Source organism: Syngnathus scovelli, chromosome 9 (genome assembly GCF_024217435.2).
Source record: "Syngnathus scovelli strain Florida chromosome 9, RoL_Ssco_1.2, whole genome shotgun sequence".
In the NCBI taxonomy this organism is placed as follows: Eukaryota; Metazoa; Chordata; class Actinopteri; order Syngnathiformes; family Syngnathidae; genus Syngnathus; species Syngnathus scovelli.
The window spans coordinates 12,280,885-12,292,518 of record NC_090855.1 but is presented as its reverse complement, the minus strand read 5'-3'; the positions used below and the strand labels follow the sequence as shown (position 1 = coordinate 12,292,518).

The 11,634-nt window shown below is 49.0% G+C and overlaps 3 protein-coding genes across 5 annotated transcripts; all 3 read right to left on the bottom strand.

Annotated features, from left to right (window-relative positions):
- Positions 1 to 75: 75 nt before the first annotated feature.
- Positions 76 to 4,330, bottom strand: LOC125975714 (cytochrome P450 11B, mitochondrial). Of its 2 annotated transcripts, none has more exons than XM_049731635.2 (10): positions 4,192 to 4,330; positions 2,764 to 3,194; positions 2,474 to 2,629; positions 2,180 to 2,400; positions 1,401 to 1,604; positions 1,151 to 1,308; positions 923 to 1,089; positions 787 to 865; positions 503 to 712; positions 76 to 300 (listed from the first exon to the last, which is right to left on the bottom strand). In XM_049731635.2, the coding sequence occupies exons 2-10, from the start codon at positions 3,039 to 3,041 to the stop codon at positions 190 to 192; spliced, it is 1,584 nt and encodes a 527-aa protein (XP_049587592.1). In that variant the 5' UTR covers positions 3,042 to 3,194; positions 4,192 to 4,330; the 3' UTR covers positions 76 to 189. The 2 variants fall into 2 exon arrangements, with proteins under 2 accessions (XP_049587592.1, XP_049587594.1); XM_049731637.2 differs by having other exon boundaries at positions 2,764 to 3,161; positions 4,192 to 4,328.
- LOC125975814 (complexin-3-like) lies at positions 4,052 to 8,058 on the bottom strand. The gene is made up of 5 exons (XM_049731828.2): positions 6,508 to 8,058; positions 6,166 to 6,294; positions 5,829 to 6,062; positions 5,233 to 5,316; positions 4,052 to 4,590 (listed from the first exon to the last, which is right to left on the bottom strand). Exons 3-5 carry the CDS (start codon positions 6,060 to 6,062, stop codon positions 4,381 to 4,383), a joined length of 528 nt encoding a protein of 175 aa, XP_049587785.1. The 5' UTR covers positions 6,166 to 6,294; positions 6,508 to 8,058; the 3' UTR covers positions 4,052 to 4,380.
- A 143-nt stretch (positions 8,059 to 8,201) lies between these two features.
- On the bottom strand, positions 8,202 to 11,512 carry LOC125975749 (dual specificity protein kinase CLK2). 2 transcript variants are annotated; one of them, XM_049731734.2, is made up of 12 exons: positions 11,198 to 11,337; positions 11,023 to 11,135; positions 10,823 to 10,913; positions 10,691 to 10,757; positions 10,504 to 10,617; positions 10,265 to 10,431; positions 9,749 to 9,843; positions 9,331 to 9,460; positions 9,180 to 9,262; positions 9,028 to 9,107; positions 8,815 to 8,905; positions 8,202 to 8,731 (listed from the first exon to the last, which is right to left on the bottom strand). In XM_049731734.2, the coding sequence occupies exons 2-12, from the start codon at positions 11,050 to 11,052 to the stop codon at positions 8,549 to 8,551; spliced, it is 1,131 nt and encodes a 376-aa protein (XP_049587691.1). In that variant the 5' UTR covers positions 11,053 to 11,135; positions 11,198 to 11,337; the 3' UTR covers positions 8,202 to 8,548. The 2 variants fall into 2 exon arrangements, with proteins under 2 accessions (XP_049587691.1, XP_049587690.1); XM_049731733.2 differs by lacking the exon at positions 11,023 to 11,135 and having other exon boundaries at positions 11,198 to 11,512.
- Positions 11,513 to 11,634: the final 122 nt, after the last annotated feature.

The following is an 11,634-nucleotide window of genomic DNA, read 5'->3' as shown; positions in this document are numbered from 1 at the left end:
AATACAAAGTGGAGGGGAGCAACGCTTATGGTGTGTGCGTGTGTGTGTGCGTGTGTGTGTGTGTGTGTATGTGTGTGTGCGTGCGTGTGTGTGTGTGTGCGTGTGTGTGTGTGTGTGTGTGTGTGCGTGTGTGTGTGTGTGTGTGTGTGTGTGTGTGTGTGTGTGAGCGCGCGCACGTGCGTGCGTGCGTCAGAGCATCCTGAAGGTGATCCTGGGCGGCGACTCAGGCTGCAGGATGAGCGTCAACTTGGTGTCAATGTCTTGAGACGAGGACACACTGAGGTGGAAGTTGAGCAGGATCTAAAGACACAAAAGTAAAAGGCGGACTCAAGAAATTTCCTTGCTCTTGTGCAGCCGAGCTTTGACAGTGACCGGTGTCGTTTTCGGCCGCTTGTTTTGTCTTCGTCGGCACCATTCAACTAGTTGTAAGTTGAAGACAAGATTTTCCCACATGATCTCAGATGGGCAAAAAAAGGCGCGGCGGCTGGCCGGTAGCACTCACGTGCATGAGCAAAAGGCGAATCTCGTTCTCAGCGATCCTGCGGCCGACGCACTGCCTGGAGCCGAAGCCGAACGCCAGCGAGCGGAAGGCGCCGCCGCCGTCGGCCTTTTCCTGGCGCATGCGGGCCCACCGAGCCGGGTCGAAGGTCAGAGGGTCGTTGAAGACCTCCGCGCTCCTCCCCATGGGGTAAAGGCACGCCTGGACCAAGGTCTGAGGATGCACGAGACTCCATTAGAGCCAATCTTTTTGTGTGCCTTTGCGATAGCTTGACGGGAGTGACTCACCCCAGCAGGGATGTGGTAATTCTGAAGAACCAGATCTCGGACCGGGTAGCGCTGCACCGTGATGCCGACCGGATACAGCCTGTGGGGAATCAAAGTCTGACCTCAAGTCGGACAATTTGCACGATTGAAAAGGTACCTGAGAATCTCCTTGACGGTGCCTTTTAGTAGCGGCGCCCCCTCCAGGGCTTTGAGAGGGTCCCCGCCTGACTGGCCCACCGCCTCGTTCACCTGCCGCCTGACACTCTCCTGCACGGCGGGGTTCCGAGCCAGCTCGAACAGAGCAAACTGCAGCGGCACGGCCGTCTGAACACAAAGGCGCAATCAACACGTGCCGTGACGCGACACCGAGGACGCGTCGGCTCACTGTGTCCACCGCGCCCGCCATCAGTTCCGTCATGTTGGCTTTGATGGTCTCGCGGGGCAGCTGTCCTTTCTCCACCAGCTGGCCCAGAACGCCGGGGATCTGGCCCGCTTCGGGTCCGGAGGACAAGCGCTGGAAGCCCCTCTTCATCCTGGCCTCGGCTGCACGTGCGAGTACAAAAGTAAAGCCATTGGTTTTGACGTCAACAGTGAAGGCCCTCACACAACCAAGAACAGGAAACATCCGACGCTACCATGGGTGAAGATGTGGTCCCACGCCGTCGCGTGCTGGGTCCACAAGGAGGCGCCGATGCGCTCCAGCAGTGTGGAGGGCAGGTAGAGGAGCGGCACGGTGGTGGCCAGCATTCTTTCCACCGCCCAGATAAATTTCTGAGACTCTATGGAAGGCTTGGACGAGAAGAGGCCGATGCGCTCCCCGTACAGAACGTAGCAGCTGGCTGCACGCACAGACAGGGATAGCCGCAAACAAATGAGCGACTTGCGCATATTTGATCGAGAGCATCACTCGTTGGCCAGTATTGAGCGAGTCTTTTGACCATGGACTTCTGAACCTGCCACATTTGCAACTTGTGCTCAGGCCTTTGCATTGTGGGACTTCTTCGCGTGATATTTCCTTGACTCGAGTTCTTTAGTGCACATCATCTATCCGACATGCTGTCAGCACCTCAATGGATGGACGATCTATTCCTGAAGCAGCTTAACACCCGGTAGAGATTGTTTTCCACAAGCAGGTTGCGCCGACTAAGTCAAGAAGGACGCCTTCTCCTTCGGATGCATATGAATGAGTCAAGCAAGGAGCACACTTGGAAAGGTGCGACATCGCCTAGCTTCTATTTCTAAGCAGGTGTGACCTGGCACGCGTCACTCACATGCACAAAGTATTTATGGCGCATTGCTTTTCCCACATTTTTTCTGCAGCCAAACAAAATGGAGACAAAGTGAAGCACTCTGTTTTGCATTTGTAGTCTGTTTTGCAGAAGCAGGAGGCGAGACGGCGGCGAGATGGTCTGACCTTCCAGCGCAAAGGCAAAGAGGTCTGGACTGGGGTTGAAGGTCAGGCTGCTTTTGTCGTGCTTTCCGCCCTCCGGCCGGCTCTCGATCATCCGGCCCTCGATCATCTGGCAGAAGTCCCTCGCCACCTCGTCCATGTAGGGGACCAACCGCTTGACGGCGGCGCTCAGCATCACCTCCTTGTTGAGGAGCAGACGGTCGGCGCGCCACTCGCCCCCGTTCCTGCCGACAAAGAGGACGGCCGATGAGCCCGCCGCCGCGTGTTTTTATTTGGGCACGTGTGCGTGATGCTGACTTGAGGAAGACTCCTTTCTCGTGGCCGCGGATCTCCCGGTGCATGGCCCACGGCTGCAGGACCATCCGTCGCGGGTTCGGGCCTTCGTAGCGGAACAGCTCGGCAATGTCGCACGGCAACATGATGTTCACACTGCTTTGAAGGCCCAGGTGCTCCCTTGAACACACACACACACAGTCAACGCCTGACAGGAACAAGAAAGTTGGCAAGGTGATCAATTGCATCCCATATCATGCGCCATCAAGCTCGGGCCCAAGCGTACGAGATGATAACGCACAAGTGAGCGGTACCTGTAGATGGGTCCGAGCGCCTTGAAGGAGCTCTCCATGTGCTTGTGGAGCAGCCTGAAGCGACCTTCCCTCCAGAAGGTGAGCAGGTTGAGCCATCTGTTGGCGCCTGTGTGCGGGATCTCCTCAAAGCTCCTCACGCGGCCGCCGTTACTCGTCCCAAAGGCTTCTTTCTCGCCCGCCGTCTGACCGAGCGTCCTGGAGGCCGCGGGACCGCTGAGCCGGAGCAAGACGCGCGTTCTAAGCGTGGTGGACATGCTCCTCAAAGGCGCCAGCAACATGTGCGGTCCAGTTTATTGCAGACTCCGAGAAGCCTTGGAAGCGCTGGTCCTGATAGTGGCCGATGATTTATGGATGCGAAGGGGGACGGTTCAAGAGAAGGACAACAAAACACGACAGCGCTGTTCGGAAAAGATCCTAGTGAGGACGTCCAGCTGGACAAATAAAGCGTCAATAAAACATTTGTTTCATTTTAATTCGGTCTCTTGAATTAAAATGTAAAAAAATCCAGATTTAAACACCGAAAGGAAGAATTAAGCGTAAACCCTCCCAAAAGGTTGTCATGATGATCAGACTTTTGTGATTGATTTAGGATTATGTGAGCAAATTTGGGCCAGGTTATACATTTGGATTAAAAAAAAATCTGATCTGACTGTACATATTGCACACTTGATGAAAAAACATCACTGTGCATACCACAATAGCTGCAGCACCTTCAAGGAGCTTTCAGCAATGTGGTCGCCATGACAACCAGCCTGCTGAGGCACAGGATGTCTTCAAATAGCTCAATATTTACCAGGTGGGGGGGAATAAATAAAAATCAATGAAAATGCTTTGAATGATTTCAACCTTTTAGGTGGATTTGTAGAAATATTTGAAAATAATATTTCTACGTAAATAGGGACTTTTTTTTTTAAATACTGAAAGGTTATTTCATTTCAGCGTGTTTGGGAATAATGCTTGCGCTTCGAAAGCCAATCAGGCACACTGAGCATTTTTTCTTACATGACCCCGGCATTCCTCACCAAAGGTAGAGTGGAATTTAGAGCAGCCAAAAGCTATATAAGTTGTGACGTAGGTGGCATAAGATGATTTGAATTTTGAAAACGCAGGCAGACAGGATGGCCACACCAACTCTCCTGCATCTACATGCAAAGACGATGTAGCACTCTTTTTCAGTCCTAAGAAAAACACTGCACCCAAAGAAAACTGCACCCATGAACACCATTAGATTGCACTGCGCTAGACTTGCAGTGGGATATATCCTCAATCATAAAAAAGAAATACCTGCTGAATCATGTCATTTTATTCTAGTATATTAAATACAATTGGATCGTTTACAAATCAAACAAATTGATGACATTATTTATTCTCAAATCAGTTTAAAACGAATAACGTACAAGATATACATTTGTATACAAATGGGATTACCTGTTTTGACTGACTGTCTGGGATATCACAAAGTTCTAGTGCCTTTGAGGGAGATGCGTAGCGTCCATTTGAATCAAATAGCAAATACAATTCCTTGCCCTATAAAGACACCACCGTATTATTGACCAATAGAACAGTGCTTGCGCTTGACCATGAGAGTGCAACTGCACTCCAGAGTTTGTGCGTCCATCACATGACTTGACAAGACCTTCCCCTCTGTGGGGCGGCGGTGGCGGCTTTGCCCCCCATCAGCGGCCCCATGCGGAGGCCTTGGAAGGCACCAAGCAGGTTGAAGCCGTCATCCTTGGTCTTGCTGTCGGGACGCACCAGCTTGGACAGCTCGCGGGGGAGCGACACTTTGCCGCCAACGCATTTCAGGTGGCCAGCGTCCTTGGAGTCCTTATCGACACAGAACACAACAACATTGGGGTCTCGAACAAACAACATTGGATCTTTTTCGCATCTCGCTGTGTCTAATGGCTATCGTTTACAAATCAAACGGACGTCCAATACAAGCGCTGCATCCTTTTTAAAAATACATTCATGACATATTCATGAGCTGCCGCTTTGGAGCTTCAAAATCGGACATCTATATTGCCGGACGAAAAGAAAAAATACTGTCAATTTGATTCTCTTTTTGTGCCAACAGTTAGAATAATTTGAATATTATTTAGATTTTCTCCATGCAAAAAGACTATTTTTTAAGACGTATCCTGTAATGAAATGTCAACAGATCTTGACGCAGGTTTACGCTCCATTTTTTCCATTTTCCACTTTAAGCCTTTAGAATGATAAGAAGTGAGATGATTTCTTAATCCGTAAAATTGCATTTAAAACTCTGTGCGCCACTTTGACGCTTGTGACGAGCATATATACCAAAATAAGAAATAGGCCAACACAAACAGTTGACAAGTAAAAATAAGTCTAAGATGAAGTCATGAATATGTTTGATTAAATATTCTAAATGTCAGCATGTGTGGAAATTGAAGTTGCTGTTTTTTTTTTTTTTGCCTCTGTGTCGAGAGTGCTACAGAAACGCACCTCTGACAGTTGATATTTTCTCCGGAAGTGAGCTCTCATGGCTGCTCTCTGGGCATTCTTGTGAGCGTTTGTGGCCTCACGCAGCTTTCTGCATGTCAACAAACAAAGAAACATCAATAAACATAAAGCTCTTTGGACTGTCATAACATAAAAGTCACACGAACTCCATAACTCAGTGACAAGTTCTGAAGTCCCTGTCAAGTGAAAATAAAAATGTATTATATAGTTAATGTGTCAGATGAATGTGGAGCCCGCCGCCCCACCCTCAAAAAAAGGTCAAGTATATAAAGTGAGGCTCCAAAAATTTGACAAGAGCCCTCCCGTCAGTCAGTGTAAGCCGCGGGCAGAATATGACCTGCTGCCGTGTTTAAAATTCAGCTATGTGGAACAAAACTAAGTCGGGTACTGACTTATGGACAACGCCACAAGCTAGCAAGCTGCCTTGTTAGCACGCGGACCCGCGTCTGCGTCGTCCAGTGGCGTGCAGGTCCACAACATCAAAGAGGAGTCGAAGCCTTTTTTTTCTCTTTCCACAAAGTTGTTGCAGTCAGCAAAGTTTCACTTCCATGACGATAACTCAATTGCTGCATTTGCACTTGCCTCTCTTTGTCCAAGTCAGCCTGGTAGGCACGGGCCACCCACGGATATTTGGCATCGGTGGCTGGCCGAGGAGGGGCCTTCCCCGACCGGCCGCAGCCTCTTCCTCCTCGATCTCTGCGCTTCCCGCTTTTGGTGCACAATTTTCGGCTGCTCACAGCACTCATGCAGCCGCTGAGCCTCCTGATGGGCGCCCGCAGAGATTTCTTCACTCTTGCCACGGACTCCATCATCTACAAATACAACAAAGCGCTTTGTTGGAAGGGGAACCCAAGTGGAGCATTTTCTTGGCCATAACATGGGCTTTGTATGAGCACTGAAAGGTGCACTGCTTACTTATTCACAAGTGCTGACAGAGGGCTTTGCTGTGGCGCTTCTCTCCTTCAGTCATGCCGTGCGGACGTGACGAGTCACATTCGGGAATCAGCGCATGCTCTCGGAGAGTTTCATAAGTCAGCTGGAGACCTGGACAAGGACAAGGACACCAGTCACAGAGGCTAATGTGCAGGTTGTGAAATATGGAGCAAATAATTATTTCTTGAACCTTTACTTATCCAGGTAAGGCAGATGAGAAATGCAATTGGGGAGGGGTACTTAATGCAGACTTTGGGTACAAAGAGGCTAATAAAACCGATGAATTGAAGAATGTTGACTAATGACAAACAAGCTCGGTCTTACCAGTGGTTGAAGGTCACCGGTCCACGTTGGCAGAAAGGCTTGGAGCGGGATTTGTTTTCAACGATTCTCTTGCTTCCTCCCTAGTGTTTTCTCTCTTGCAAGAGGCGAGCCTTCCTCGTCTTTTCGTTCTGCACGCCACTCTCCTGCGAGGATTAGCTCTTAATGAGGGAGATCTTGTTAGGCACGACAGGTCAAGCCTCCCCGTGACTCACGTGCCCGGTTGGAAGGCTTAAAAAGAGACACGGAGAGATGATGTCATGCCTACCGATGCCGGCCGGCCGCTTTGTGAAGCATCGGCTCGGCCCCGTGGACCCCACCGCTCGACCTTGATGGCCGCAAAGTGAGGTCATTGCATATGATTGATGCGTGCGAGTGTAAAGTCACAGCTTTCCATCTGAGTGCGCTAAAAAGAGCTACTTAAAGGATTCTCCTATGGATCAGGGCCCAACACGTGAAGCATAAAAGTCTACATATGACATATGTGAGGAGGCCACTACATGAGGATTGAAGAATAAGAAGGCTAACTAATGTTAGCTCCTTAAGGTGACTTAGCTTGCGCTGACACGCCACACGACATGGCACACGTGCTGAGTGAGGCGAGCATGACACAGCAAAGGGCACATTACAAGCACGTGCAAATCCTGCATATTCATAGTCACACATTTTTCGCAGATTATTTTGAAGTTATAAACAACAATAAAGGGTTGATAATTGCCTATCAATGCCTCAAGAGGGCAACAAAGCACTCTTATTCTATTAGACAGAGCTACGGACTGTATGAATGAAGCTCATTCCCTCACAACACAGTTTCAGTTTTTGCCACCAAGATGGCATCAACTAAGCAATTCTTGGGCATTAGTAAATAATGGATAAAAGCGCAAATAAAATTAAAAGAAAGTGGCGTCACAGGGCGCTTCAGAAAACTCAAAAACATTTGCTATCAATCCCTTCCAGTAAGTAAATTTGCAATACTTGTGTTTTGAGTCAAGAGTTTAACCTGTATCTCAAGGCGTCACTGTACTCACTTGAAATCAGAAAATTGCCGGGACAAGATGACAAGCAGATAAGCGTAGCAGCCTTCCACGCACGCTCGCATGCTCGCAAATCAAGCGAGGTTGGAGGCAAGAACACACACTGGCAGCCTTGACAGCTCTCTCTGCACTCCATCAAAATGCTCCACTTTTACAAGCTTGCAGACGTCAATTGAAAAAAAGCAGAAGAGTTGAATCTTAAGGAGGAAAACAGGTTCAAAACAAAGTATTGATTGAGAGCCTTGCAAGCACTTAGGAGAAAATTATGCCAATTCTCGCAGTGTCAAGGATGTCCGTATTCTTTTGACGAGTCACTATTGCTACCAAACGTGAATGCTTTCCATTATGCTAGTTAGCATTAACCTAGCAAAGGTTGTTAAAATAACTTTGATGAGTTTTTCTTATAGTTTGAGAATCTCATCCTCAAGTGTGTCCTACACACATTAGTTCTGGATTCAAGTGGTCCCGGTTTTGAGTCGTTTTACTGTCCAAGACATTCCATGTTCTGAAGCTTCTCGTTCCAACAGTTCTGGTTCTAACAATTCCTGGGGTAGCGTGCTCCAAGCGTTTGAGTGTATCCAGGCTCCAGGGTCACTATGGTCTCATTGTCAGCGGTGGTCCAGGTTTTGGGTTCAAAGGCTCCAGCAAGTCAAGACAGACAGGGAGGTTTTCTCCAACTCAAGGGAGATTCTACCTTTATTGAGAGACATTAAGTGTTCTACAGTGTATTAAATACACAAACTGCAAGATCTGGTGGGGCGCTGCCCCTCAAATAACCTTCACGCAGAATTGCTGCTACAAGCGTTCAAAAGCGCTACAGTTCCTCTGTCCACGCCATGGCTCAGCTCTCTTAACCCTGACCTGGCTCTTGATCCCGCCGCACGTGGGAGAGTGGAAAAGCATCCGCTACATATATAGCGCAACATAGCGGCAGTCCTGTGCCACTTCAGCTGTTGCTTAACCAATCAACAGACTGCTCTCAAGGTGCTGTTTACGCATTCAGGTTGATATCACGGGCCCAAGTTGCAGCTATTTCGAGACGTCCGAGCCCTTGCTGACTGTTGGGGTTGCAGAAAGAAAGGGTGGCTCAAAGCAGAGGAGAGAGATATGCGTTTGGAAGGCTCGTACTCCAGCATCCTCTCCAGAAGGTCAAAAAATTGATGGTGTTCCCTGCCCTGTGATAGCAGGTGCTTCTGCAAGGAATAAAAAGCCAAGCAGGGAGTCAAGTTATGACTCGAACCTCGACTTGGGCTTGAAACGTTGGCGGGAAGCTCACCCGCAAAGGCTTGCACCTGGCTTTAACGTAGCGTCCAGACTTGGTGCACTCGTTCCAGTTGAGGCGGCCAGAGTGGAAATAGATCTGCTTCCTGGAGAGAGGAGCTTTAGTTGAATGGACAATTCAGGAGTGGCCTTGCTACGAAACCTCAAGTATGGCACAAAGAGACTCTTATGACAACAGAGGCCGCCATGAGGACGCGTCGCTTGTTACCTGCTCCTTTGAACCATTCTCTGAGGAATCGGCCCATGGATATGTTCCATCATGGCAAGATGCTCCTTGTTGTCATGAGTCTGCAGAAGCAGACGTCACATCGAGTTCATCCGTGCTCTATTTGCGGCTGTGCAAAGACGCAATTGAAAGACCTGGTAGAGCGTGAATCCTTTGTAGTACTCAAACAGGATGCAGCCTATGCTCCACACGTCGCAAGGGTGACTCCAGCCCAGCTCTGGAATGAGCAGAGGACAAAGTTAGAAGACAGCGGCCAGCCGCGAGCAGAATAACACGTGGCCTTACCCAGGATGACCTCGGGGGCTCGGTAGTGGCGCGTGGAGATGACGCTTGAGTGGTGCTCGAGGTCAAAAGTGGCACTGCCAAAATCCACCAAGCGCACCGTGCTGTCGTTGATTCGCTTCTCGTTGCACTGCTGCAAGAAGAACACATGCAGCAAGTGCGGAAATTACAATCATGTGACTGTGGCTCTGTGAGTATCATGATTCCGCTTCAAGAAGAAATACGGATATTTTATATATTCATGACCATTCGTGGCTACTGTTGAAAATGTTTGCTGTCACCCTCATGTATTTGCAATCAAGGATAAACTTATTTCTATAAATACATGTGGAGTCTTGAGTTGCATTCAATCATGAAAAATGCACCCCCTTTGTTAAAAATAGACAACTTGCATTTCTGTGTGTGTGCTTTTGTGTCGAACCTTGTCAGCGTTGTATATGACAGAATAGTCAGAGTTGACAAAGAGGATGTTCTCTGGCTTCAGGTCGGTGTGAGTCAGCCTGTTGTCATGGAGAACTGCAGTGGAAAGGCAAGGGGGGGGTTAGGTGGTACTTCACTAGGAGGATGCCAACGCCCTCTTCTGGCTGATGCCTTTTTTGATTTAAAATACTTTTTGGAGAGAAACTCCTCTTGGTCTATTGTTTCATTATCAATCAGGCTAAAAATAGAAAAGCCTTTACTCATATGTATGCTCTGATGCTAAATTATTGACTGTCTTCAAGAGTTTTCCACAATTTCACATTTCCAGGATGTTAGCGCAACTCTATTTAACTTGAGTTCAACTCACAAACACTTATAATCTCATATCATCCTCAGAGTTTCGGTTCTTTCTCTCTCTGCAGATTTTTTTTCCACAGCTACATAATCCTCTTACTGACGCGTTTATCTGCCAGCAAGTAAGGAATAAAAATAAAGCGGCTCCGCTGCTTGAACTCACAGCAGACGGCGCGGCAGATCTGCTGAGCCATGTGTCGGATGTGGTGGATAGGGTAAGGCAGGAAGTTGTTGCCTTTCTGGAAGTCAAAGGTACTCAGAGAAAGGAGCTCAAAGGAGATGCACATGTGGCCAAAGAAGTTGAACCAGTCCAGCATCTGCACGCAGTGACTGGTTGGAGGGGGGACAGGATGTTCAAACAAAACGAAACAAATAGAGACAAAATTAGAAAATGTGACTCACTATAATTTGTGCTGATCTTTGCGGCTAATTTTCTCCAGCACGTTTATCTCCAGTTTGGCCGCTTCTCTGTACTTGTCAATGTTCTTAATAATCTTCAGGGCAATCGGACGCCCGCTTGTGCATGTGCAAGAGAAACATTTGGTGAATTCCAGCTCAGCTTTCGTGATGTCCACGATACTACTCATACCTGCTGTGGTCCAAACATTGCACCACCTTGCCAAATGTCCCTTCGCCCAGCGTGTCCAGGATCTCATCTGCGAGGGGACTCAAATTACAGCACGGCACGCTTGTCGGGAGGCAACGTCGGACCGTTACCTACATCGCTCGTCCAGGACGTCTCCGTTTTGGTAGACCAGGTGGCCGTTCTCGGTGTCTCGGGTGCTGTCGGCTGCCGCTTCGCCACTTCCTCGCTGATGGATCAGATTGAGGAGATAAGCATATGGATGCACTTTAAAATGTGTGCAACAAACGTTAGCCAGCTTGTTTACAAAGGTTAATTAATGAGCTGTGACATCTGACCTCTTTGGAGGTGTCGGGCTCTATTTCCATCCATCCACATTCTGCGATTGTTATTAATATGAGCAGCCTTGGCGCGTGTGCACAAGCCCGTCATACTACGACCACGTCGGCGCCTACGCTGAATCAACTCGTGTGTGGACACACTTTGAGGTCAAGGCAACGACGAGATACTCACCGACAAGCAGAGGCAAAGACAGTCCAGGAAGCTTTTGCAGACGGAGCGCAACTCCGTCTTGCCCATCACGCAGCGGCAGAACCTCCGACAAAAGGATGGAGGAAGAAAAGCCGACCGCCGCGAGTCGAGGCCAAAACCCAGAATGGCCCGCAGTGTCGTCAGAGCAAATCTAAAGTGAAAGGTTGGGGGCAAGAGCGTGAAAGAAAAAGAGCAACACCAAAAAGCAAAGAAGGCAAGGCCGAGGGCGAAAAGCGAGAGCCGCAGACAGGACTGAGCTGAGACTAAGAATAAACTTGAGCCCCCTCGCACTGGCCGGAGAATCAAGACGTGGTCGGAGGGGGCAGAGCTCCGGTTTCACTTGACTCGCGCGAGTGTCCTCCTCGCACCTCCTTAACTTCTCTGTGTTTTGCCACAGCTGTCCTACCAGGCATAGCGCA